Raw genomic sequence first — 27,520 nt, 5'->3', positions numbered from 1 at the left:
ATCCGACAGTGTAATTCAATTACACATGTCGGATCTTCTGCCTATCTATCGTAAACTGATTCTGTGGATCAGTTCCAAAGATAGAAACAGGGATACGACGGTGTATCCCTTTTGTGGATTACCCCCTTGTATTTTTTGCTTTTATATGTCCTCTGGAGCCCAATATTTGGTTCCTATATTTTTGAGTGCAGCACTTCACTTTTTATTTTTTATCACTATTTATATTCAACACTATTCAATTGTACTTTTTGGGAGTAGCGCGGATTGATCTGTGCCTTTAGGGTTGGCTGTACTGCCTGGTAAGCAGCCTTGCAGAGGGGATCCTAGCCTCTGAGAGCAAAAGAGCGCTCCATATTCCATATTCTATATTCCATATTTTGAGCACAAGCGGTGAAGGAATTTGGAAAATTGCATTGGAATATCTTTTTGGTGTTGTGATTATATCACATTTGACTCTAATACAATTTAAATTTCACTTTTCACTTTGTGTTATCATATTGTATTTAAGTGCCATACCTTTATTATGTTTATCAGTGCCGGGACAAGATCAGCCAGTGCCCAGGGCAAAGATGGCAAATTGCGCCCCCCCCCGCCATTTATTATGTGTGAGCTTATGAAGAGGAGGGGGAGAGAGAGCACAGCCCACACCTCCTCCCGTCTCTCTCCTCCTCTCCATGATGCTTTCAGTGCCGGTCTGACAGAAGTAGTGATTCCGCTGTCACTACTCCTGCCGTCCCTTCTGCCCACCCCTTGTCCCGGGCCTGATGTTTATGTTATACGTGGATTCATTCCATCTAAAGGGGCAGCTACATTTTATATATTTTCAGATTCTATATTTTATAATTAGGCGCCATACACTGGTTTAATATTATTTCACTTTATTAGGAATAAAATTTGCTATAAATAAGATTAATCATCATAAATATCGGGTGCCATGTCCAGACATGTTCCCATAATTTCACAAAGATACATGGTATAAAATATATATATAAAAATAAAGTCAAGCTTTAAAAAATAAATAAAAATACATTCGCTAAGTAAACACATTCAATAAATGAGTATTATAGTTAGGCAGCATTGTGTTACATTAAAAAGGAAAAAATACGTATATCAGAATACCGATCATTGGCTGCATTCGTTTTTTTTTTAGGCTTTTTTCCCTGCAATAGGCGTATGACCTTAATAGAAAGAAAAAGTGCATAAATAAGGCATTTACTGCCACCTGAAAAAGAACCACTGCTCCTAACTGTCCATAGGCACCCAGGTTCATAGGCATGCGCACAGGGTGTGCCGAATGTGCCTTGGCACACCCTAATCTGGGGCTCTATAACCCATCAATCACAGTCTACACGTCAATTACGGGCAGGTTTTTGCACTTGTGTGACTGGTAGGGTGCCGGTCTTCAGGCCCGCCTTAAAAAGTCTTGGGAGGGGGTGGACATGGCCTTCTGGCTTGGTTTGCCCTCTCTCATGGGGTCTCCCTTCGGGGGGAGCCCCACCTAGTACTTGGGTGGGTCTCTTTCGGCTTTAAAAAAAAAAGAATTACGGGGAGGTAATGGGTCCTTCCCAACCCCCAGAATTTTTGGGTGGGTCTCTTTCGGCAGACCCTCCAGAGAAAGGGGTCTGTCTGGTTTCGGCCAGATGGACCAAGTGTAAAGTATCCTTGTCCCCATCTGGAGCCTAATGCCCCGGGGGGATTCAGGGCAAGGCCCTCTGATTTTAGAGGGCTTTTGTACACCCGTTGCGCGTTTTTTGTGTCACCTCTTTATGTTGTGCAAATTTTTTTGGCACCGGGTGAAGTTTTTGAGTGTGCTTCACACGCCATGAGCTTTAAAAAATAAATTACAAAAAATGAATTACGGGGAGGTAATGGGTCCTTGCCAACCCCCAGAATTTTTGGGTGGGTCTCTTTCGGCAGACCCTCCAGAGAAAGGGGTCTGTCTTGTTTCGGCCAGATGGACCAAGCGTAAAGTATCCTTGTCCCCATCTGGAGCCTAATGCCCCCAGGGGGATTCAGGGCAAGGCCCTCTGATTTTAGAGGACTTGTGTACATTCGTTGCATGTTTTTTGTGTCACCTCTTTATGTTGTGCACATTTTTTTGGCACCGGGTGAGGTTTTTGAGTGTGTTTCACACGCCATGAGCTTTTAAAAAAAAAAAATTAATTACGGGGAGGTAATGGGTCCTTGCCAACCCCCAGAATTGTTTTTATATTGTAAAGAATTATAAAAAAAAGAAAGCTGGAGACTGCTTTGTGCTTTTATGTATAGGGCAGAGCTGCATTCCTTTGCAGAGCAGCTGAAACGCGTTGTCATACGAGGACAGGATAATAATTCAGATTGGGGGGGGGGACAGGATCACCAGGTAAACATATTAAGGCTTTCAACAATGAGCATACTGTCAGTGTACACAAAAGTTTGCCAAGGATAGCTTATAATTTTTTTGGCTGGAAAAACACGTCAAGCTGTTCCTAGCGGTGCCCTGGATCTCAACCAGGCTGAGTAATTAGACAGATTCCGTCTGTACTGATATACATGAGTCTTTTTCCACCGCAAAGAGTGGCGTAGGAGGTAAAGTTCAGTGCATTTCCATTTTTCATAAATATGTCCGGTGTGCCGGAATTCCAGCAGGGATGACAGAATTGTAAACAGATCCACCACATGGCTTCATTATTGGTGACCCCTGCAGGGTGGCTAAGGGATGACAGTATAACAGTTTCTTTTTGCACGTGGCCCCCGGATAAAGTTCAGACATTCTGATTTCTCCCAGAGTATTCCGATGAGGCCGGTGGTCTTGGGCTAGTAGGTTGGTCTATCTGGGTAGATTATACCTTCCAGTCTGTGAAAAGAGGAAATCATTAATAGGTGTGGGGGAAAAAAATACCAGTTCTGCCGAAACAAACCCATAAAAAATACGGTAAGTTTTAGGGGTCTAGGTACTTAGGGGTTCATACAATTCAATGACACGATCGTGGGACACCTGCGGACATCGAGTCTATGTGTCCCGGAGCTCGCGGCGGGGGCGCACATGCCACCGGCGCAAAATTCAAAGCAACGTATATATACGTTGCTTTGCGCAGCCGTGCCATTCTGCCGACGTACATGTTTGTGACATGGTCGGCAAGCTGTTAAGGCAAGGATTCTACCTCCCAGAACAGCTTGACGAATCCTAGAAGTGTGTGACAATTTGGAGGCAAAGGGTACCAGATTGTATCTACCTGTGTATGGCCAGCCGGCTAGCTATGTAGAGAATGGTGGCCTAGATATCGAAGGCTGTGAAACCTGTTTCACCGCTGGCTTTACCTTCCTGGAATAAGCTTATTGCAGGAAAGTAAAGCCAGCGGTGAAACAGGTTTCACAGCCTCACAGCAGATTTCGTAGCCTCATTTCTCCTCCACCAAATAAGGGTCTCGCCTCAGTTGCTGCAGGCCTGTGTTCTTGACCTATGGGTAGTTCTCTTCCCCCTACCTTTTGTTACAATAAGAGCCTCTGATCTTCAAAGATGCCCTTTTCACCAGATTGGGGGGTATCTTTGGGAATGTGTGCCCATTTGTAAAGTCAGGTACTAACGTTGGATAAAAAGACCTGGCTTACAATCGTTGTTCCAGTTCATCCCAAAGGTGTTCAGTAGAGTTGAGGTCAGGGCTCTGTGTAGGATACATGAGTTCCTCCACGCCAAACTGGTCACAACACGTCTTTATGGAGCTGGCTTTGTACACAGGGAACAGTCAGTCATGGTGGAACAGAAAAGGGTCCTTACCAAACTGTTACCACAAAGATGGAAGACCTTGGGGGTACTGATGTTGGATGAGAAGATCTGGCTCGCAATCAGCATTTTAATTCATCCCAAAGGTTTTCAGTAGAGTTGAGGTCAGGGCTCTTTGTAGGACACACAAGTTCCTCCACACCAGACTGGTCACACCCATCGGCGTCCGCTCCATAGGGCAAGGGGGGGCAATTGACCCCCCCCCTGGAAAATCGAGAAGGTGTTGAAGAGTCTTGCGGCCATGGGCTGTCTGAGTGTTCCCGGGCCGGATGTCACACAGACACAGCGAGCAGAGTGAAGCTGCCTCCCCCTCCAGTGTTTATGTGTACACAGGGGGAGGGAACCTGCTGTGACCCGGCCGTGCTGATGGCTGATCTGAGGTACTGAATGGGATGGGGGATGGGGAGGTGTGTCTGTGCTGAAGGGGGGGTTTGTGCTGAATGGGGGTCCATCTGTGCTGAATGGGGGGTCTGTGCTGAATGGAGGGGTCTGTGCTGAATGGAGGGATCTGTGCTGAATGGAGGGGTCTGTGCTGAAGGGGAGTCTGTACATTCTCTAGGCTATATTTATATGGGCATGGATTGAAGCTGAATTATCTCAAGAGCTATTTCACACTGCCAACTGCCCGCGTTATCGGTAAAGCGCCGCTAAAAAGTGCCGCTTTACCATCGTTTTAGCTGCGCTATTCGGCCGCTAGTGGGGAGCTTTTAACACCTGCTAGGGTTAAATGAGTATCGCCGCTGCGGAAGCGCCCCCCCCCCCCTGAAAAAAATTCAGTGGACGCCCCTCTTTATGGAGCTGGCTTTCTACACAGGGGACAGTCATGGTGGAACAGAAAAGGCTCTCCACCAAACTGTTACCACAAGGTTGGATGAGCACAAGAAAAGGGTCTGTGGTGCAGGTCTGCATAGAAACCAATCAGCTTCCAGGTATTTTGTCAAAGCTTAATTGAACAAGCTGAAGTTAGGAGCTGATTGGCTACCATGCAGAGTTGCACCAGATACTGGGTGTTCCAGCTTTAGCAACCCCCCCCCCCCGTCTCACCAGTGAGCCCCCTACAAATATTGTATATGGGACTAAATGCAGTCCATACACTTTGATCAGTCAATTTATAACCCACTCAGCATGTGCAAATTCTAAATTTAAAGATAAAATGAGTCTTGTTACCCTGGATGTTGGCATTCGCAGTTCGAAATGTCGCAGCCTCATTCCAGTCTCTGGAAAGTTATATAACGGGACCTCTCTTGGAACGAAGGTGGCAAAAAATCCCAATTTGGCTACCTGTGGAATAAAAATTGACGAGGGTGAGCGAGCAAAACAAATTGTATAAAGTTGTACAAACTTCTAAAATTTCATAATTAATTTGCGTGCATATGCGAACGCATACTTGAGCAGCGCCGCATATGAAAACAGTGTTGAAACCACACATGTGAGGTATCGCCGAGATCGGTAGAGGGAGAGCAATAATTCTAGCCCTAGACCTCCTCTGTAACTCAAAACTTGCAACCTGTAGAATTTTTTTAAATGTCGCCTATGGAGATTTTTAACGGTAAATGTTTGATGCCATTCCACAAGCGGGCGCAACTTTAAAGCGTGACATGTTGGGTATCAATTTACTCGGTGTAACATTATCTTTCACATAATAAAAAAAAATTGGGCTAACTTTACTGTTGTCTTATTTATTTTATTCAAAAAAAGTGTATTTTTTTTAAAACAAAGTGCGCTTTTGCGCAATAACCACCAATTTATTCTCTAGGGTGTTAGAATTTTTTTTATAATGTTTGGGGGTTCTAAGTAATTTTCTAGCAAAAAAATTGTTAGACAAAAGACATATGATTTTTTATTTTTTCAATACATTTTTTTCTATGTAGTCTGTATAGGGAAATGAGAAGCTACTTTGAGATAAGGTCCAAATTAGCGATATTCTAGCAAAATCTACCGTATTTATCGGCGTATACCGAGCACCTTTTTCCCCTTAAAATCAGGGGAAAATCATAGGTGCGCAATATACGCCGATCCCCGCTGTCTCTCCGAGAGCCAAGCCGAGCCGAGTGTACTGCGCACTTGGCTAGGCTCGGCCACGCTCGGCTCCGCCCGCCCGCCGCAGCCTTGAGCCGACCTGAGTGTACTGCGAACTCGGCTAGGCTCGGGTCCACCCGCAGCCATGCGAGAGGAGCCGAGAGAAGCCGAGAGGAGCCGAACACACAGGAAATCCGGCTCCTCTCGGCTCGCGCCAAAATCCAAAAACGAACACCGGACACGCTCACCTGGATGGAGGCCGCAGACGGACACGCTGGACGGAGACGGACACCTGGATGGACACCTCCAAAGACGCAGACGGACCCCGCGCAAGGAAGCAAGGAAGCTGCAGACGGACACCCACAAGGCCGCAGACGGACGCCGGACAAGGCCGCCGATAGACGCAGGGCATAAATTTAAGTTTTCTTTTTTTTCCTTTTTTACCTTGCTAAGCTTGGGGTGCGCGGTATACGCCGGGGCGTGGTATACCCCGATAAATACGGTATTTTGTCTAAATCACTGTAGTACACACTACCGGTACACACTACCGGTATGTGCCATACCGGAATGTTGACACTTACCAGATATGCCACTATGGGTATGGCAACCATCACAACAGCTATCACTGCAATGAGAGCAATAGCATAACCTGGGATAGATCCAGATATACCACTTCCAACAGTTTGTGCTAGATGGGAAAAAATAGAAAAAAAAAAGTTGTGTTAAGTCTTATACAAAGAGACATTTTAAAAAGACCTATTTATGAAAAAAAAAAATACAAAACCGTTTTATATTTTGTTATAAAATTTTGCAAACAGGTAATTTTTCTCCTTCATTGATGTACACTGATGAGGCTGCACTGATAGGCACTGATGGGCACCGAAAGGGTGGCACTAAAAAGGCGGCACTGAGAGGCGGCACAGGTGGGCACTGATCGGCAGCATTGGTGGGCATTGAGAGGTGACACTGAGAGGTGGCACTGATGGGTTGCACGGAAGGGCATTGATAGGTGGCACTGGTGGGCACTGAGAATTGGCACTAATAGGTGGCACTGATCGCTTGCAGTGATGGGCACTGATAGGTGGCAGTGATGGGCACTGATCATCACTGGCAGGTGAGACTGATAGGCAGCACTGCTAGGTGGCACTGATGAGGCACTGACTGGAACCACTGGTGGGCATTGATAGGTGGCAGTGATGGGAACTGATAGGTGGCACTTTATTGCACTTGTGGACACTGGAAGGGGGTACTGACAGGCGGTACTGGTGGGCAGTAATGAGGCTGATGTGCCTCTTCCATTGGGGACCGATGTCCCTTACACAGGAGCCGGTGATCGGCTTTTTTTTTCTCCTCGCGCTATAAAAAGATTACAGAGCTTTGTTTACATCACGTGATCAGCTGTCATTGACTGACAGCTGATCACGCGGTAAGGGGTCGGATCTGTGATCACTCAAGTCTCAGTGACTCGGGTGATCCCAGCGCGCTTGCGGGGGGCGCGCGTGCAAAGAGGAGGACGTCCCGGCATTTGGGGTCCGCACTGTGGCCTGTTATTCGGTTATAGCGCGGATTCCTAGTGGTTAAATTATTGACACCCCAAAAACTGATTCCAAAACGCAATACAATTGTAAGAATTGGGTCACATGGGTGTGAACACCCCATGCAATCCGATTCCGGTGCAGAAAACAAAAACAGAAAAAGACGCCTGCCCATTTTTCGTGCAGTGCGGTGTGAATTGAGCCCATCCAAAATGAATTTGCTCAAATCGCACTGCAAAGAATAGCATGTGATTTCAATAGGAATTGGTGTCTGAATCACAAGCGGTGTCCGGAACCGCATATGTGTGTACCAAGCCTAAGGAAAGCCCACTCCTCGGTTCAGCTTCTACCAGGTACTTGACATAGTCATTTTAATGCTATATGAGATTCTAGTGATCGGGTTAAGATCTAGAATTGGAGAAAACTGCAAAGAGTGGCAACACTTCATTAGGTGGTGCTGCTCTGTGCGGCATTTAGATCTGTCCACCACTGGTGGGAGAAAAGGATGGAGAGGACCGGTGACATTGTGAGCAAAGGCCGCGTACAGACGAGCATACATGTACGATGAAACCGGTCCGCCGGACCGTTTTCACCGTACATGTCTGCTCGGGGATTTCTGTATGGTGGCTGTACTCACCATCATACAGAAATCCGCACGTAAACAATACGCGGGGCGTGTCCGCGCCGTCGCCGTGACGATGACGCGGCGACGTGGGCGGCCCTGCCAGTTTAATGCTTCCACGCATTCGTCGAAGTCATTCGACGCATGCGAGGGATGGCGGGCGCTCGGACATGTACGGTAGGTCTGTACAGACGACCGAACATGTCCGAGCGGGCAGGATTCCAGCGGGCTGTTTTAAAACAAGTCCAGAAATATTTGCCCGCTGGAAAAAGGCCCGGCGGGCAAATGTATGCTGGAATCCTGTCCGCTCGGGCCTACACACGACCGAACATGTCTGCTGAAACTGGTCCGCGGCACATGGAAAAAGGTTTGTACTGTATGGGAGTTTTATTTTTTTATGAGGTACAGGGGTACGTCTATGAGGAGCAGGGATAAACAGCAAAATAAATCCTGAGCCCAATTTTGGGTTTAACTCACTGACAATAACTCCATCATACAATACACTGCTTACTACAAACTGTATCCACATACTGTACATGTTCTAAATGAGGGTGTGGGACAAACCAAAGGGTACCTTGTGTAGTAGTGTTTTGCGATGTTGCACTGGCTACAGTTGTATTGGCAGAAGTTGTGCTTGCTCCCGATACTGCTGTACTCGATCCAAGTGTTGTACTAGATCCAGGTGCTGTACCGGTTCCTGGAGTTGTGCTGGTTCCAGATGTTGTACTGGTGTTTGGTGTTGTACTGGCTTCTGGAGTTGTACTGGATAAAGGAATTGTACTGGCTTCCAGAGTGGTACTGGATCCAAATGTTGTACTGGTTCCTGGAGTTGTACTGGTTCCAGGTATTGTATTGGATCCAGGTGTTGTATTGGACCTGGATGTTGTACTGGCTTCTGGAGTTGTACTGGTTCCTGGAGTTGTACTGGATTGAAGTGTTGTACCGGCTACTGGAGTTGTACTGGGTTCAGGTGTTGTACTAGTTAATGGAGTTGTACTGGATCCAGGTGTTGTACTGGCTCCTGGAGTTGTACTGGATCCAGGTGTTGTACTGGCTCCTGGAGTTGTACTGGATCCAGGTGGTGTACTGGTTCCTGGAGTTGTACTGGATCCAGGTGTTGTACTGGATCCAGGTGTTGTACTGGCTACTGGAGTTGTACTGGATTCAGGTGTTGTACTGGCTCCTGGAGTTGTACTGGATTCAGGTGTTGGACTAGATCCAGGTGTTGTACTGGTTTCTGGAGATGAACTTAATCCAGGTGTTGTGCTGGTTCCTGGAGATATACTGGATCCATGGGTACTGGTTTCTGGAGTGATACTGGATTGAGGTGTTGTACTGGCTGCTGGAGCTGCACTGAATCCAGATGTTGTGCTGGTTTCTGGATTTGTACTGGATCCAGGTGTTGTACTGGCTTTTGGAGTTGTACTAGATCCAGGTGTTGTAGTCGATTCAGGTGTTATACTGGCTTCTGTAGTTGTACTGGATCCAGGTGTTGTACTGGTTCCTGGAGTAGTACTGGATCCGGTTGTTGTTCTGGCTTCTGGAGTTGTACTGGATCCAGGTGTTGTACTGGTTCCTGGAGTTGTACTGGATCCAGGTGTTGTACTAAATCCAGGTGTACTGGTTCCATGTGTTGCACTGGCTTCTGGGGTTGTACTGGATTCATTTGTTGTACTGGTTCCTGGAGTTGTACTGGTTCCTGGAGATGTACTGGATATAGGTGTTGGACTAGATCCAGGTGTTGTACTGGCTCCTGGCATTGTACTGGATCCAGGTGTTGTACTGGTTCCTGGAGATGTACTGGATCCAGGTGTACTGGTTTCTGGTGTTGTACTGGCCTCTGGAGCTGTACTGAATCCAGGTGTTGTAATCGTTCCTGGAGCTGTACTAGATCCAGGTGTTGTACTGGTTTCTGGCATTGTACTAGATCCAGGTGTTGTACTGGCTTCTGGAGTTGTACTGAATCCAGGTGTTGTACTGCTGCCTGGAGTTGTCCTGGATTCATTCGTTGCACTAGTTCCTGGAATTGTACTGGATCCAGGTGTTGTACTGGCTCCGGGAGTTGTACTGGATCCAGGTGTTGTACTGGTTTTTGGAGTTGAACTGGATCCAGGTGTTGTACTGCTGCCTGGAGTTGTCCTGGATTCATTCGTTGCACTAGTTCCTGGAATTGTACTGGATCCAGGTGTTGTACTGGCTCCGGGAGTTGTACTGGATCCAGGTGTTGTACTGGTTTTTGGAGTTGAACTGGATCCAGGTGTTGTACTGGCTTCTGGAGTTGCACTGAATCCAGACGTTGTACTGGATCTGGGGGCTGTACTGGATCCAGATGTTGTACTGGCTCCTGGAGTTGTACTGGATCCAGGTGTTGTACTGGTTTCTGGAGTTGTACTGGATCCAGGCGTTGTACTGGCTTCTGGAGTCGTACTGAATCCAGATGTACTGGATCTGGGGGCTGTACTGGATCCAGGTGTTCTGGCTTCTGGAGTTGTACTGAATCCAGGTGTTGTACTGGTTCCTGGAGATGTACTGGATCCAGGGGTACTGGCTCCTGGAGTTGAACTGGATTGAGGTGTTGTACTGGCTTCTGGAGTTGTACTGGATCCAGGTGTTGTACTGGCTGCTGGAGTTGCACTGGATCCAGGTGTTGTAATCATTCCTGGAGTTGTAGTGGATCCAGGTGTTGGACTAGATCCATGTGTTGTACTGGTTCCTGGAGTTGTACTAAATCCAGATGTACTGGTTCCATGTGTTGTACTAGTTCCTGAAGTTGTACTGGATCCAGGTGTTGTACTGCTGCCTGGAGTTGTACTGGATTCATTTGTTGCACTAGTTCCTGGAATTGTTCTGGATCCAGGTGTTGTACTGGCTCCTGGAGTTGTACTGGATCCAGGTGTTGTATTAGTTCCTGGAGTTGTACTGGATCCAGGTGTTGTACTGGTTTCTGGAGTTGTACTGGATCCAGGTGTTGTACTGGCTTCTGGAGTCGTACTGAATCCAGATGTTGTACTGGATCCAGGGGCTGTACTGGCTCCTGGAGTTGTACTGGATCCATGTGTTGTACTGGTTTCTGGAGTTGTACTGGATACAGGTGTTGTACTGGCTTCTGGAGTCGTACTGAATCCAGATGTTATACTGGATCCGGGGGCTGTACTGGATCCAGGTGTTCTGGCTTCTGGAGTTGTACTGAATCCAGGTGTTGTACTGGTTCCTGTAGATGTACTGGATCCAGGAGTACTGGTTTCTGGAGTTGAACTGGATTGAGGTGTTGTACTGGTTGCTGGAGTTGCACTGGATCCAGGTGTTGTAATCATTCCTGTAGCTGTAGTGGATCCAGGTGTTGGACTAGATCCATGTATTGTACTGGTTCCTGGAGTTGTACTAAATCCAGATGTACTGATTCCATGTGTTGTACTAGTTCCTGGAGTTGTACTGGATCCAGGTGTTGTACTGCCTTCTAGAGTTGTACTGGATCCAGGTGTTGTACTAGATCCAGGTGTTGTACTGGCTTCTGGAGTTGTACTGGATCCAGGTGTTGTACTGCTGCCTGGAGTTGTACTGGATTCATTTGCTGCACTAGTTCCTGGAGTTGTACTGGATCCAGGTGTTGTACTAGTTCCTGGAGTTGTACTGGATCCAGGTGTTGTACTAGTTCCTGGAGTTGTACTGGATCCAGGTGTTGTACTAGTTCCTGGAGTTGTACTGGATCCAGGTGTTATACTGGTTTCTGGAGTTGTACTGGATTCATTTGTTGCACTAGTTCCTGGAATTGTTCTGGATCCAGGTGTTGTACTGGCTCCTGGAGTTGTCCTGGATCCAGGTGTTGTACTGGTTTCTGGAGTTGTACTGGATCCAGGTGTTGAACTTGTTCCTGGAGTTGTACTGGATCCAGGTGTTGTACTGGCTTCTGGAGTCGTACTGAATCCAGATGTTGTACTGTATCCGGGGGCTGTACTGGATCCAGGTGTTGTACTGACTTCTGGAGTTGTACTGAATCCAGGTGTTGTACTAGTTCCTGGAGATGTACTGGATCCAAGGGTACTGGTTTCTGGAGTTGTACTGGATCCAAGTGTTGTACTACTGGCTGGAGTGGTACTGGATCCAGATATACTGGTCCCATGTATTGTACTGGTTTCTGGAGGTGTACTGATTTCATTTGTTGTTCTAGTTCCTGGAGTTGTACTGGATTCAGGTGTTGTACTGGCTTCTGAAGTTGTACTGGATATAGTTGTTGTACTGGCTTCTGGAGTCGTACTGAATACAGATGTTGTACTGGATCCGGGGGCTGTACTGGATTCAAGTGTTGTGCTGGCTTCTGGAGTCATACTGAATGTAGATGTTGTACTGGTTCCTGGAGTTGTACTGGACCCGGGGGCTGAACCGGATCCAGATGTTGCTATGGTTGCTATAGTGGTGGGTGTGGACTCAGCAGCTGTTGTTGCTGTCGTGGTAGTGGTTGGGGATTCCCTACTGGTTGCTATAGTGGTGGTTCTGGACTCAGCAGCTGTTGTTGCTGTCGTGGCAGTGGTTGGAGTTTCACTACTGGTTGCTATAGTGGCGGTTGTTGACTCAGGAGCTGTTGTTGCTGTCATGATAGTGGTTGAAGTTTCGCTACTGGTTGCTATAGTGGTGGCTGTAGACTCGGCAGCTGTTGTTGCTGTCATGGCAGTGGTTGGAGTTTCACTACTAGTTGCTATAGTGGCGGTTGTGGATTCAGGTGTTGTACTGGCTTCTGGAGTTGTACTGGATATAGGTGTTGTACTGGCTTCTGGAGTCGTACTGAATACAGGTGTTGTACTGGATCCGGGGGCTGTACTGGATCCAGGTGTTGTGCTGGCTCCTGGAGTAATACTGAATCCAGGTGTTGTACTGGTTCCTGGAGATGTACTGGATCCAGAGGTACTGGTTTCTGGAGTTGAACTGGATTGAGGTGTTGTACTGGCTTCTGGAGTTGTACTGGATCTAGGTGTTGTACTGGCTGCTGGAGTTGCACTGGATCCAGGTGTTGTAATCATTCCTGGAGCTGTACTGGATCCAGGTGTTGGACTAGATCCATGTGTTGTACTGGTTCCTAAAGTTGTGCTAAATCCAGATGTACTGGTTCCATGTGTTGTATTAGTTCCTGAAGTTGTGCTGGATCCAGGTGTTGTACTGGTTTCTGGAGTTGTACTGGATCCAGGTGTTGTACTGGCTTCTGGAGTCGTATTGAGTGTTGTACTGGATCCAGGGGAACTGGTTTCTGGAATTATAATGGATTGAGGTGCTGTACTGGCTTCTGGAGTTGTACTGGATCCAGGTGTTGTAATTGTTCTTGGAGCTGTACTGGATCCAGGTGTTGGACTTGATCCAGGTGTACTGGTTCCTGGTGTTGTACTGGATCCAGGTGTTGTACTGGCTTCTGGAGTTCTACTGAATTCATTTGTTGTACTAGTTCCTGGAGTTGTACTGGCTTCCTGAGTTGTACTGGATCCAGGTGTTGTACTGACTTCTGGAGTTTTACTGGGTCCAGGTGTTGTACTGGCTTCTGGAGTCATACTGAATCCAGATGTTGTACTGGATCCGGGTGTTGTACTGGACTCGGGGGCTGAACTGGATTTAGGTGTTGTACTGGCTTCTGGAGTTGGACTGGATCCAGGTGTTGTACTGGCTTCTGGAGTCGTACTGAATGTAGATGTTGTACTGGTTCCTGGAGTTGTACTGTATCCGAGGGCTGTACTGGCTCCTGATGTTGCTATGGTTGCTATAGTGGTGGGTGTGGACTCAGCAGCTGTTGTTGCTGTCGTGGTAGTGGTTGGGGTTTCACTACTGGTTGCTATAGTGGTGGTTCTGGACTCAGCAGCTGTTGTTGCTGTCGAGATTGTGGTTGGAATGTCACTACTGGTTGCTATAGTGGTGGCTGTAGACTCAGCAGCTGTTGTTGCCGTTGTGGCAGTGGTTGGAGTTTCACTACTGGTTGCTATAGTGGTGGTTGTGGACTCCGCAACTGTTGTTTCTGTCGTGGCAGTGGTTGGAGTTTCACTACTAGTTGCTATAGTGGCGGTTGTGGACTTAGCAGCTGTTGCTGCTGTCATGATAATGGTTGAAGTTTCGCTACTGGTTGCTATAGTGGTGACTGTAGACTCTGCAGTTGTTGCGGTCGTGGCAGTGGTTGGAGTTTCACTACTGGTTGCTATAGTGGTGGCTGTAGACTCTGCAGCTGTTGTTTCTGTCTTGGCAGTGATTGGAGTTTCACTACTGGTTGCTATAGTGGTGGGTGTGGACTCAGCAGCTGTTGTTGCTGTTGTGGCAGTGGTTGGAGTTTCACTACTGGTTGCTATAGTGGTGGTTGTGGACTCAGTAGCTGTTGTTTCTGTTGTGGCAGTGGTTGGAGTTTCACTACTGGTTGCTATAGTGGTGGTTGTGGACTCAGTAGCTGTTGTTTCTGTTGTGGCAGTGGTTGGAGTTTCACTACTGGTTGCTATAGTGGTGGTTGTGGACTCAGTAGCTGTTGTTTCTGTTGTGGCAGTGGTTGGAGTTTCACTACTGGTTGCTATAGTGGCGGTTGAGGACTCAGTAGCTGTTGTTTCTGTTGTGGCAGTGGTTGGAGTTTCACTACTGGTTGCTATAGTGGTGGGTGTGGACTCTGCAGTTGTTGTTGCTGTTGTGGCAGTGGTTGGAGTTTCACTACTGGTTGCTATAGTGGTGGGTGTGGACTCAGCAGCTGTTGTTGCTGTTATGGCAGTGGTTGGAGTTTCACTACTGGTTGCTATAGTGGTGGGTGTGGACTCTGCAGTTGTTGTTGCTGTTGTGGCAGTGGTTGGAGTTTCACTACTGGTTGCTATAGTGGTGGGTGTGGACTCAGCAGCTGTTGTTGCTGTTATGGCAGTGGTTGGAGTTTCACTACTGGTTGCTATAGTGGTAGCTGTAGACTCTGCAGTTGTCGTTGCTGTTGTGGCAGTGGTTGGAGTTTCACTACTGGTTGCTATAGTGGTGGTTGTGGACTCAGTAGCTGTTGTTTCTGTTGTGGCAGTGGTTGGAGTTTCACTACTGGTTGCTATAGTGGTGGCTGTAGACTCAGTAGCTGTTGTTTCTGTCGTGGCAGTGGTTGGAGTTTCACTACTGGTTGCTAAAGTGGTGACTGTAGACTCTGCAGTTGTTGCTGTTGTGGCAGTGGTTGGAGTTTCACTACTGGTTGCTATAGTGGCGGTTGAGGATTCAGTAGCTGTTGTTTCTGTTGTGGCAGTGGTTGGAGTTTCATTACTGGTTGCTATAGTGGTGGTTGTGGGCTCAGTAGCTGTTGTTTCTGTTGTGGCAGTGGTTGGAGTTTCACTACTGGATGCTATAGTGGTGGGTGTGGACTCTGCAGCTGTTGTTGCTGTTGTGGCAGTGGTTGGAGTTTCACTACTGGTTGCTATAGTGGTGGCTGTAGACTCTGCAGTTGTTGCTGTTGTGGCAGTGGTTGGAGTTTCACTACTGGTTGCTATAGTGGTGGCTGTAGACTCTGCAGTTGTTGCGGTCGTGGCAGTGGTTGGAGTTTCACTACTGGTTGCTATAGTGGTGGTTGTGGACTCAGTAGCTGTTGTTTCTGTTGTGGCAGTGGTTGGAGTTTCACTACTGGTTGCTATAGTGGTGGCTGTAGACTCAGTAGCTGTTGTTTCTGTCGTGGCGGTGCTTTTAGTTTCACTACTGGTTGCTATAGTGATGGCTGTGGACTCAGTAGCTGTTGTTGCTGCCGAGGCAGTGGTTGGAGTTTCACTACTGGTTGCTTTTGTGGTGGCTGTAGACTCTGCAGCTGTTGTTGCTGTCGTGGCAGTGGTTGAAGTTTCACTACTGGTTGCTCTAGCGGTGGCTGTAGACTCAGCAGCTGTTGTTTCTGTCCTGGCAGTGGTTGGAGTTTCACTACTGGTTGCTATAGTGGTGGGTGTGGACTCAGCAGCTGTTGTTGCTGTCGTGGCAGTGGTTGGAGTTTCACTACTGGTTGCTATAGTGGTGGCTGTAGACTCTGCAGTTGTTGCTGTTGTGGCAGTGGTTGGAGTTTCACTACTGGTTGCGATAGTGGCGGTTGAGGACTCAGTAGCTGTTGTTTCTGTTGTGGCAGTGGTTGGAGTTTCACTACTGGTTGCTATAGTGGTGGGTGTGGACTCAGCAGCTGTTGTTGCTGTTGTGGCAGTGGTTGGAGTTTCACTACTGGTTGCTACAGTGGTGGCTGTAGACTCTGCAGTTGTTGTAGCTGTTGTGGCAGTGGTTGGAGTTTCACTACTGGTTGCTATAGTGGTGGTTGTGGACTCAGTAGCTGTTGTTTCTGTTGTGGCAGTGGTTGGAGTTTCACTACTGGTTGCTATAGTGATGGCTGTAGACTCAGTAGCTGTTGTTTCTGTTGTGGCAGTGGTTGGAGTTTCACTACTGGTTGCTATAGTGGTGGCTGTGGACTCAGTAGCTGTTGTTGCTGCCGTGGCAGTGGTTGGAGTTTCACTACTGGTTGGTATAGTGGTGGTTGTGGACTCAGTAGCTGTTGTTTCTGTCGTGGCAGTGGTTGGAGTTTCACTACTGGTTGCTTTTGTGTTGGCTGTAGACTCTGCAGCTGTTGTTGCTGTTGTGGCAGTGGTTGGAGTTTCACTACTGGTTGCTATAGTGGTGGCTGTGGACTCAGTAGCTGTTGTTGCTGCCGTGGCAGTGGTTGGAGTTTCACTACTGGTTGCTATAGAGGTGGTTGTGGACTCAGTAGCTGTTGTTGCTGCCGTGGCAGTGGTTGGAGTTTCACTACTGGTTGGTATAGTGGTGGGTGTGGACTCAGTAGCTGTTGTTTCTGTCGTGGCAGTGGTTGGAGTTTCACTACTGGTTGCTATAGTGGTGGTTGTGGAGTCAGTAGCTGTTGTTGCGGTCGTGGCAGTGGTTGGAGTTTCACTACTGGTTGCTAAAGTGGTGGCTGTAGACTCTGCTGTTGTTGCTGTTGTGGCAGTGGTTGGAGTTTCACTACTGGTTGCTATAGTGGTGGCTGTGGACTCAGTAGCTGTTGTTTCTGTTGTGGAAGTGGTTGGAGTTTCACTACTGGTTGCTATAGTGGTGGCTGTAGACTCAGTAGCTGTTGTTTCTGTTGTGGCAGTGGTTGGAGTTTCACTACTGGTTGCTATAGTGGTGGGTGTGGACTCAGCAGCTGTTGTTGCTGTTGTGGCAGTGGTTGGAGTTTCACTACTGGTTGCTATAGTGGTGGCTGTAGACTCTGCAGTTGTTGTAGCTGTTGTGGCAGTGGTTGGAGTTTCACTACTGGTTGCTATAGTGGTGGGTGTGGACTCAGTAGCTGTTGTTTCTGTTGTGGCAGTGGTTGGAGTTTCACTACTGGTTGCTATAGTGGTGGGGGTGGACTCAGCAGCTGTTGTTGCTGTTGTGGCAGTGGTTGGAGTTTCACTACTGGTTGCTATAGTGGTGGCTGTAGACTCTGCAGTTGTTGCGGTCGTGACAGTGGTTGGAGTTTCACTACTGGTTGCTATAGTGGTGGTTGTGGACTCAGTAGCTGTTGTTTCTGTCGTGGCAGTGGTTGGAGTTTCACTACTGGTTGCTATAGTGGTGGTTGTGGACTCAGTAGCTGTTGTTGCTGCCGTGGCAGTGGTTGGAGTTTCACTACTGGTTGGTATAGTGGTGGGTGTGGACTCAGTAGCTGTTGTTTCTGTCGTGGCAGTGGTTGGAGTTTCACTACTGGTTGCTATAGTGGTGGTTGTGGACTCAGTAGCTGTTGTTGCTGCCGTGGCAGTGGTTGGAGTTTCACTACTGGTTACTATAGTGGTGGGTGTGGACTCAGTAGCTGTTGTTGCTGCCGTGGCAGTGGTTGGAGTTTCACTACTGGTTGCTATAGTGGTGGTTGTGGACTCAGCAGCTGTTGTTGCTGTCGTGGCAGTGGTTGGACTTTCACTACTGGTTGCTATAGTGGTGGTTGTGGAATCAGTAGCTGTTGTTTCTGTCGTGGCAGTGGTTGGAGTTTCACTACTGGTTGCTAAAGTGGTGGCTGTAGACTCTGCAGTTGATGCTGTTGTGGAAGTGGTTGGAGTTTCACTACTGGTTGCTATAGTGGTGGTTGAGGACTCAGTAGCTGTTGTTTCTGTTGTGGCAGTGGTTGGAGTTTCACTACTGGTTGCTATAGTGGTGGGTGTGGACTCAGCAGCTGTTGTTGCTGTTGTGGCAGTGGTTGGAGTTTCACTACTGGTTGCTATAGTGGTGGCTGTAGACTCTGCAGTTGTTGTTGCTGTTGTGGCAGTGGTTGGAGTTTCACTACTGGTTGCTATAGTGGTGGCTGTAGACTCAGTAGCTGTTGTTTGTGTCGGGGCAGTGGTTGGAGTTTCACTACTGGTTGCTATAGTGGTGGCTGTAGACTCTGCAGTTGTTGCGGTCGTGGCAGTGGTTGGAGTTTTACTACTGGTTGCTATAGTGGTGGTTGTGGACTCAGTAGCTGTTGTTTCTGTTGTGGCAGTGGTTGGAGTTTCACTACTGGTTGCTATAGTGGTGGTTGTGGACTCAGTAGTTGTTGTTTCTGTTGTGGCAGTGGTTGGAGTTTCACTACTGGTTGCTATAGTGGTGGCTGTAGACTCAGTAGCTGTTGTTTCTGTCGTGGCAGTGGTTGGAGTTTCACTACTGGTTGCTATAGTGGTAGCTGTAGACTCTGCTGTTGTTGCTGTTGTGGCAGTGGTTGGAGTTTCACTACTGGTTGCTATAGTGGTGGCTGTAGACTCTGCAGTTGTTGTTGCTGTTGTGGCAGTGGTTGGAGTTTCACTACTGGTTGCTATAGTGGTGGCTGTAGACTCTGCAGTTGTTGCGGTCGTGGCAGTGGTTGGAGTTTCACTACTGGTTGCTATAGTGGTGGCTGTAGACTCAGAAGCTGTTGTTTCTTTTGTGGCAGTGGTTGGAGTTTCACTACTGGTTGCTATAGTGGTGGTTGTGGACTCAGTAGCTGTTGTTTCTGTCGTGGCAGTGGTTGGAGTTTCACTACTGGTTGCTATAGTGGTGGGTGTAGACTCTGCAGTTGTTGCGGTCGTGGCAGTGGTTGGAGTTTCACTACTGGTTGCTAAAGTGGTGGCTGTAGACTCTGCAGTTGTTGCTGTTGTGGCAGTGGTTGGAGTTTCACTACTGGTTGCTATAGTGGTGGGTGTGGACTCAGCAGCTGTTGTTGCTGTTGTGGCAGTGGTTGGAGTTTCACTACTGGTTGCTATAGTGGTGGCTGTAGACTCAGTAGCTGTTGTTTCTGTCGTGGCAGTGGTTGGAGTTTCACTACTGGTTGCTATAGTGGTGGTTGTGGAATCAGTAGCTGTTGTTGCTGCCGTGGCAGTGGTTGGAGTTTCACTACTGGTTGCTAAAGTGGTGGCTGTAGACTCTGCAGTTGTTGCTGTTGTGGCAGTGGTTGGAGTTTCACTACTGGTTGCTATAGTGGCAGTTGAGGACTGAGTAGCTGTTGTTTCTGTTGTGGCAGTGGTTGGAGTTTCACTACTGGTTGCTATAGTGGTGGGTGTGGACTCAGCAGCTGTTGTTGCTGTTGTGGCAGGAGTTTCACTACTGGTTGCTATAGTGGTGGCTGTAGACTCTGCAGTTGTTGTTGCTGTTGTGGCAGTGGTTAGAGTTTCACTACTGGTTGCTATAGTGGTGGGTGTGGACTCAGCAGCTGTTGTTGCTGTTGTGGCAGGAGTTTCACTACTGGTTGCTATAGTGGTGGCTGTAGACTCTGCAGTTGTTGCGGTCGTGGCAGTGGTTGGAGTTTCACTACTGGTTGCTATAGTGGTGGTTGTGGACTCAGTAGCTGTTGTTTCTGTTGTGGCAGTGGTTGGAGTTTCACTACTGGTTGCTATAGTGGTGGTTGTGGACTCAGTAGCTGTTGTTTCTGTTGTGGCTGTGGTTGGAGTTTCACTACTGGTTGCTATAGTGGTGGCTGTAGACTCAGTAGCTGTTGTTTCTGTCGTGGCAGTGGTTGGAGTTTCACTACTGGTTGCTAAAGTGGTGGCTGTAGACTCTGCAGTTGTTGCTGTTGTGGCAGTGTTTGGAGTTTCACTACTGGTTGCTATAGTGGTGGCTGTAGACTCTGCAGTTGTTGTTGCTGTTGTGGCAGTGGTTGGAGTTTCACTACTGGTTGCTATAGTGGTGGCTGTAGACTCAGTAGCTGTTGTTTCTGTTGTGGCAGTGGTTGGAGTTTCACTACTGGTTGCTATAGTGGTGGGTGTGGACTCAGTAGCTGTTGTTGCTGCCGTGGCAGTGGTTGGAGTTTCACTACTGGTTGCTATAGTGGTGGTTGTGGACTCAGTAGCTGTTGTTGCTGCCGTGGCAGTGGTTGGAGTTTCACTACTGGTTGCTAAAGTGGTGGCTGTAGACTCTGCAGTTGTTGCTGTTGTGGCAGTGGTTGGAGTTTCACTACTGGTTGCTATAGTGGCGGTTGAGGACTCAGTAGCTGTTGTTTCTGTTGTGGCAGTGGTTGGAGTTTCACTACTGGTTGCTATAGTGGTGGGTGTGGACTCAGTAGCTGTTGTTTCTGTCGTGGCAGTGGTTGGAGTTTCACTACTGGTTGCTATAGTGGTGGCTGTAGACTCAGTAGCTGTTGTTTCTGTCGTGGCAGTGGTTGGAGTTTCACTACTGGTTGCTATAGTGGTGGTTGTGGACTCAGTAGCTGGTGTTTCTGTTGTGGCAGTGGTTGGAGTTTCACTACTGGTTGCTATAGTGGTGGCTGTAGACTCAGTAGCTGTTGTTTCTGTCGTGGCAGTGGTTGGAGTTTCACTACTGGTTGCTATAGTGGCGGTTGAGGACTCAGTAGCTGTTGTTTCTGTTGTGGCAGTGGTTGGAGTTTCACTACTGGTTGCTATAGTGGTGGTTGTGGACTCAGTAGCTGTTGTTTCTGTTGTGGCAGTGGTTGGAGTTTCACTACTGGTTGCTATAGTGGTGGCTGTAGACTCAGTAGCTGTTGTTTCTGTCGTGGCAGTGGTTGGAGTTTCACTACTGGTTGCTATAGTGGTGGCTGTAGACTCTGCAGTTGTTGTTGCTGTTGTGGCAGTGGTTGGAGTTTCACTACTGGTTGCTATAGTGGTGGTTGTGGAATCAGTAGCTGTTGTTGCTGCCGTGGCAGTGGTTGGAGTTTCACTACTGGTTGCTATAGTGGTGGTTGTGGAATCAGTAGCTGTTGTTGCTGCCGTGGCAGTGGTTGGAGTTTCACTACTGGTTGCTAAAGTGGTGGCTGTAGACTCTGCAGTTGTTACTGTTGTGGCAGTGGTTGGAGTTTCACTACTGGTTGCTATAGTGGTGGGTGTAGACTCTGCAGTTGTTGCGGTCGTGGCAGTGGTTGGAGTTTCACTACTGGTTGCTATAGTGGTGGTTGTGGACTCAGTAGCTGTTGTTTCTGTTGTGGCAGTGGTTGGAGTTTCACTACTGGTTGCTATAGTGGTGGTTGTGGAATCAGTAGCTGTTGTTGCTGCCATGGCAGTGGTTGGAGTTTCACTACTGGTTGCTAAAGTGGTGGCTGTAGACTCTGCAGTTGTTACTGTTGTGGCAGTGGTTGGAGTTTCACTACTGGTTGCTATAGTGGCGGTTGAGGACTCAGTAGCTGTTGTTTCTGTTGTGACAGTGGTTGGAGTTTCACTACTGGTTGCTATAGTGGTGGGTGTGGACTCAGCAGCTGTTGTTGCTGTTGTGGCAGGAGTTTCACTACTGGTTGCTATAGTGGTGGCTGTAGACTCTGCAGTTGTTGTTGCTGTTGTGGCAGTGGTTAGAGTTTCACTACTGGTTGCTATAGTGGTGGGTGTGGACTCAGTAGTTGTTGTTTCTGTCTGGGCAGTGGTTGGAGTTTCACTACTGGTTGCTATTGTGGTGGCTGTAGACTCTGCAGTTGTTGTTGCTGTTGTGGCAGTGGTTGGAGTTTCACTACTGGTTGCTATAGTGGTGGTTGTGGAATCAGTAGCTGTTGTTGCTGCCGTGGCAGTGGTTGGAGTTTCACTACTGGTTGCTATAGTGGTGGCTGTAGACTCTGCAGTTGTTGTTGCTGTTGTGGCAGTGGTTGGAGTTTCACTACTGGTTGGTATAGTGGCGGTTGAGGACTCAGTAGCTGTTGTTTCTGTTGTGGCAGTGGTTGGAGTTTCACTACTGGTTGCTGTAGTGGTGGCTGTAGACTCAGTAGCTGTTGTTTCTGTCGTGGCAGTGGTTGGAGTTTCACTACTGGTTTCTATAGTGGTGGTTGTGGAATCAGTAGCTGTTGTTGCTGCCGTGGCAGTGGTTGGAGTTTCACTACTGGTTGCTAAAGTGGTGGCTGTAGACTCTGCAGTTGTTGCTGTTGTGACAGTGGTTGGAGTTTCACTACTGGTTGCTATAGTGGTGGCTGTAGACTCTGCAGTTGTTGCGGTCGTGGCAGTGGTTGGAGTTTCACTACTGGTTGCTATAGTGGTGGGTGTGGACTCAGCAGCTGTTGTTGCTGTTGTGGCAGTGGTTGGAGTTTCACTACTGGTTGCTATAGTGGTGGGTGTGGACTCAGCAGCTGTTGTTGCTGTTGTGGCAGTGGTTGGAGTTTCACTACTGGTTGCTATAGTGGTGGGTGTGGACTCAGTAGCTGTTGTTTCTGTCGTGGAAGTGGTTGGAATTTCACTACTGGTTGCTATAGTGGTGGCTGTAGACTCAGTAGCTGTTGTTTCTGTCGTGGCAGTGGTTGGAGTTTCACTACTGGTTGCTATAGTGGTTGTTGTGGACTCAGTAGCTGTTGTTTCTGTTGTGGCAGTGGTTGGAGTTTCACTACTGGTTGCTAAAGTGGTGGCTGTAGACTCTGCAGTTGTTGCTGTTGTGGCAGTGGTTGGAGTTTCACTACTGGTTGCTATAGTGGTGGGTGTGGACTCAGCAGCTGTTGTTTCTGTTGTGGCAGTGGTTGGAGTTTCACTACTGGTTGCTAAAGTGGTGGCTGTAGACTCTGCAGTTGTTGGTGTTGTGGCAGTGGTTGGAGTTTCACTACTGGTTGCTATAGTGGTGGTTGTGGACTCAGTAGCTGTTGTTTCTGTCGTGGCAGTGGTTGGAGTTTCACTAGTGGTTGCTATAGTGGTGGCTGTAGACTCAGTAGCTGTTGTTGCTGTCGTGGCAGTGGTTGGAGTTTCACTACTGGTTGCTATAGTGGTGGTTGTGGACTCAGTAGCTGTTGTTTCTGTCGTGGCAGTGGTTGGAGTTTCACTACTGGTTACTATAGTGGTGGCTGTAGACTCTTCAGCTGTTGTTTCTGTTGTGGCAGTGGTTGCAATTTCACTACTGGTTGCTATAGTGGTGGCTGTAGACTCAGTAGCTGTTGTTTCTGTCGTGGCAGTGGTTGGAGTTTCACTACTGGTTGCTATAGTGGTGGTTGTGGACTCAGCAGCTGTTGTTGCTGTCGTGGCAGTGGTTGGACTTTCACTACTGGTTGCTATAGTGGTGGTTGTGGACTCAGTAGCTGTTGTTTCTGTTGTGGCAGTGGTTGGAGTTTCACTACTGGTTGCTATAGTGGTGGCTGTAGACTCAGAAGCTGTTGTTTCTGTTGTGGCAGTGGTTGGAGTTTCACTACTGGTTGCTATAGTGGTGGTTGTGGAATCAGTAGCTGTTGTTGCTGTCGTGGCAGTGGTTGGAGTTTCACTACTGGTTGCTAAAGTGGTGGCTGTAGACTCTGCAGTTGTTGCTGTTGTGGCAGTGGTTGGAGTTTCACTATTGGTTGCTATAGTGGTGGTTGTGGAATCAGTAGCTGTTGTTGCTGCCGTGGCAGTGGTTGGAGTTTCACTACTGGTTGCTAAAGTGGTGGCTGTAGACTCTGCAGTTGTTGCTGTTGTGGCAGTGGTTGGAGTTTCACTACTGGTTGCTATAGTGGCAGTTGAGGACTCAGTAGCTGTTGTTGCTGTTGTGGCAGTGGTTAGAGTTTCACTACTGGTTGCTATAGTGGTGGCTGTAGACTCTGCAGTTGTTGTTTCTGTCGTGGCAGTGGTTGGAGTTTCACTACTGGTTGCTATAGTGGTGGCTGTAGACTCTGCAGTTGTTGCGGTCGTGGCAGTGGTTGGAGTTTCACTACTGGTTGCTATAGTGGTGGTTGTGGACTCAGTAGCTGTTGTTTCTGTTGTGGCAGTGGTTGGAGTTTCACTACTGGTTGCTATAGTGGTGGCTGTAGACTCAGTAGCTGTTGTTTCTGTCGTGGCAGTGGTTGGAGTTTCACTACTGGTTGCTATAGTGGTGGTTGTGGACTCAGCAGCTGTTGTTGCTGTCGTGGCAGTGGTTGGAGTTTCACTACTGGTTGCTATAGTGGTGGTTGTGGACTCAGTAGCTGTTGTTTCTGTTGTGGCAGTGGTTGGAGTTTCACTACTGGTTGCTATAGTGGTGGCTGTAGACTCAGAAGCTGTTGTTTCTGTTGTGGCAGTGGTTGGAGTTTCACTACTGGTTGCTATAGTGGTGGTTGTGGACTCAGTAGCTGTTGTTTCTGTTGTGGCAGTGGTTGGAGTTTCACTACTGGTTGCTATAGTGGTGGTTGTGGACTCAGTAGCTGTTGTTTCTGTTGTGGCAGTGGTTGGAGTTTCACTACTGGTTGCTAAATTGGTGACTGTAGACTCTGCAGTTGTTGCTGTTGTGGCAGTGGTTGGAGTTTCACTACTGGTTGCTAAATTGGTGACTGTAGACTCTGCAGTTGTTGCTGTTGTGGCAGTGGTTGGAGTTTCACTACTGGTTGCTAAATTGGTGACTGTAGACTCTGCAGTTGTTGCTGTTGTGGCAGTGGTTGGAGTTTCACTACTGGTTGCTATAGTGGCGGTTGAGGACTCAGTAGCTGTTGTTTCTGTTGTGGCAGTGGTTGGAGTTTCACTACTGGTTGCTATAGTGGTGAGTGTGGACTCTGCAGTTGTTGTTGCTGTTGTGGCAGTGGTTGGAGTTTCACTACTGGTTGCTATAGTGGTGGGTGTGGACTCAGCAGCTGTTGTTGCTGTTATGGCAGTGGTTGGAGTTTCACTACTGGTTGCTATAGTGGTGGGTGTGGACTCTGCAGTTGTTGTTGCTGTTGTGGCAGTGGTTGGAGTTTCACTACTGGTTGCTATAGTGGTGGGTGTGGACTCAGCAGCTGTTGTTGCTGTTATGGCAGTGGTTGGAGTTTCACTACTGGTTGCTATAGTGGTAGCTGTAGACTCTGCAGTTGTCGTTGCTGTTGTGGCAGTGGTTGGAGTTTCACTACTGGTTGCTATAGTGGTGGTTGTGGACTCAGTAGCTGTTGTTTCTGTTGTGGCAGTGGTTGGAGTTTCACTACTGGTTGCTATAGTGGTGGCTGTAGACTCTGCAGTTGTTGTTGCTGTTGTGGCAGTGGTTGGAGTTTCACTACTGGTTGCTATAGTGGTGGTTGTGGACTCAGCAGCTGTTGTTGCTGTCGTGGCAGTGGTTGGACTTTCACTACTGGTTGCTATAGTGGTGGTTGTGGAATCAGTAGCTGTTGTTGCTGTCGTGGCAGTGGTTGGAGTTTCACTACTGGTTGCTAAAGTGGTGGCTGTAGACTCTGCAGTTGTTGCTGTTGTGGCAGTGGTTGGAGTTTCACTACTGGTTGCTATAGTGGCAGTTGAGGACTCAGTAGCTGTCGTTGCTGTTGTGGCAGTGGTTAGAGTTTCACTACTGGTTGCTATAGTGGTGGCTGTAGACTCTGCAGTTGTTGTTTCTGTCGTGGCAGTGGTTGGAGTTTCACTACTGGTTGCTATAGTGGTGGCTGTAGACTCTGCAGTTGTTGCGGTCGTGGCAGTGGTTGGAGTTTCACTACTGGTTGCTATAGTGGTGGTTGTGGACTCAGTAGCTGTTGTTTCTGTTGTGGCAGTGGTTGGAGTTTCACTACTGGTTGCTATAGTGGTGGCTGTAGACTCAGTAGCTGTTGTTTCTGTCGTGGCAGTGGTTGGAGTTTCACTACTGGTTGCTAAAGTGGTGGCTGTAGACTCTGCAGTTGTTGCTGTTGTGGCAGTGGTTGGAGTTTCACTACTGGTTGCTATAGTGGTGGGTGTGGACTCAGCAGCTGTTGTTTCTGTTGTGGCAGTGGTTGGAGTTTCACTACTGGTTGCTAAAGTGGTGGCTGTAGACTCTGCAGTTGTTGGTGTTGTGGCAGTGGTTGGAGTTTCACTACTGGTTGCTATAGTGGTGGTTGTGGACTCAGTAGCTGTTGTTTCTGTCGTGGCAGTGGTTGGAGTTTCACTACTGGTTGCTATAGTGGTGGCTGTAGACTCAGTAGCTGTTGTTGCTGTCGTGGCAGTGGTTGGAGTTTCACTACTGGTTGCTATAGTGGTGGTTGTGGACTCAGTAGCTGTTGTTTCTGTCGTGGCAGTGGTTGGAGTTTCACTACTGGTTACTATAGTGGTGGCTGTAGACTCTTCAGCTGTTGTTTCTGTTGTGGCAGTGGTTGGAGTTTCACTACTGGTTGCTATAGTGGTGGGTGTGGACTCTGCAGTTGTTGTTGCTGTTGTGGCAGTGGTTGCAATTTCACTACTGGTTGCTATAGTGGTGGGTGTGGACTCAGTAGCTGTTGTTGCTGCCGTGGCAGTGGTTGGAGTTCCAATGCTGGTTGTTTCCTCCTGGGTGCTGGTTGTTAATTCATCCGTTGTCATCGCAGAGGTCATATCTGACGCCGTCCACGTTGATGGGTCCATTGTTGTAGATACATCTATTGTTTCAAAATAAAATGTTAATAAATAGTTTTCATCTATACTTTCTTTTGTAACATAGAAACACATACAATGCAGTATTTTCATATTATTTTGTTACATCATGAAGTGATACTTTGTACTTTCTTTGAGGTTTTTGGTGGTCATTATCTAAACGAACATACTGAGCACAGCTCTCCCTTAAATGAACGTTCCCATCTTTTCATGGATGCTGTACAAAAAAATCCAATGATCCTGCCAGAAATGCAGGCAGCTGCTAACTTTCTGCAGTGGCCTGACACCAATTCCAATGTTGCACAGAAACAGTAGGACTGATTGGGGGAACAGCAGACCACTGGTATGGAAGGGAGTGCTGAGAGTGTAAACCTGGAGAAGTTATGGAGATGAGGAGTTGTGGAGAAGTTCTGGAGATGAGGAGTTGTGGAGAAGTTCTGGAGATGAGGAGTTGTGGAGAAGTTATGGAGATAAGGAGTTGTGGAGAAGTTATGGAGATGAGGAGTTGTGGAGAAGTTATGGAGATGAGGAGTTGTGGAGAAGTTATGGAGATGAGGAGTGGTGGAGAAGTTATGAAGATGATTAGTTGTGGAGAAGTTATGGAGATAAGGAGTTGTGGAGAAGTTATGGAGATGAGGAGTTATGGAGAAGTTATGGAGATGAGGAGTTGTGGAGAAGTTATGGAGATGAGGAGTTGTGGAGAAGTTATGGAGATGAGGAGTTGTGGAGAAGTTATGGAGTTGAGTTGTGGAGAAGTTATGGAGATGAGGAGTTGTGGAGAAGTTATGGAGATGAGGAGTTGTGGAGAAGTTATGGAGATGAGGATTTGGGAGAAGTTATGGAGATAAGGCGTTGTGGAGAAGTTATGGAGATGAGGAGTTGTGGAGAAGTTATGGAGATGAAGAGTTGTGGAGAAGTTATGGAGATGAGGAGTTGGGGAGAAGTTATGGAGACGAGGAGATGGGGAGAAGTTATGGAGATA

The 27,520-nt window shown here is 47.9% G+C and overlaps 1 protein-coding gene across 1 annotated transcript; it reads right to left on the bottom strand.

The window, feature by feature from the left end:
- Positions 1 to 861: 861 nt before the first annotated feature.
- Positions 862 to 26,539, bottom strand: LOC120946254 (pneumococcal serine-rich repeat protein-like). The gene is made up of 4 exons (XM_040361083.1): positions 8,514 to 26,539; positions 6,364 to 6,470; positions 4,931 to 5,044; positions 862 to 2,836 (listed from the first exon to the last, which is right to left on the bottom strand). Exons 1-4 carry the CDS (start codon positions 26,527 to 26,529, stop codon positions 2,810 to 2,812), a joined length of 18,264 nt encoding a protein of 6,087 aa, XP_040217017.1. The 5' UTR covers positions 26,530 to 26,539; the 3' UTR covers positions 862 to 2,809.
- Between the last annotated feature and the right edge of the window lie 981 nt (positions 26,540 to 27,520).

The sequence above is a fragment of the Rana temporaria genome, chromosome 7 (genome assembly GCF_905171775.1).
Source record: "Rana temporaria chromosome 7, aRanTem1.1, whole genome shotgun sequence".
NCBI lineage: Eukaryota > Metazoa > Chordata > Amphibia > Anura > Ranidae > Rana > Rana temporaria.
The sequence above is the reverse complement of the archived record's forward strand: the minus strand, read 5'-3'. Positions and strand labels throughout refer to the sequence as shown.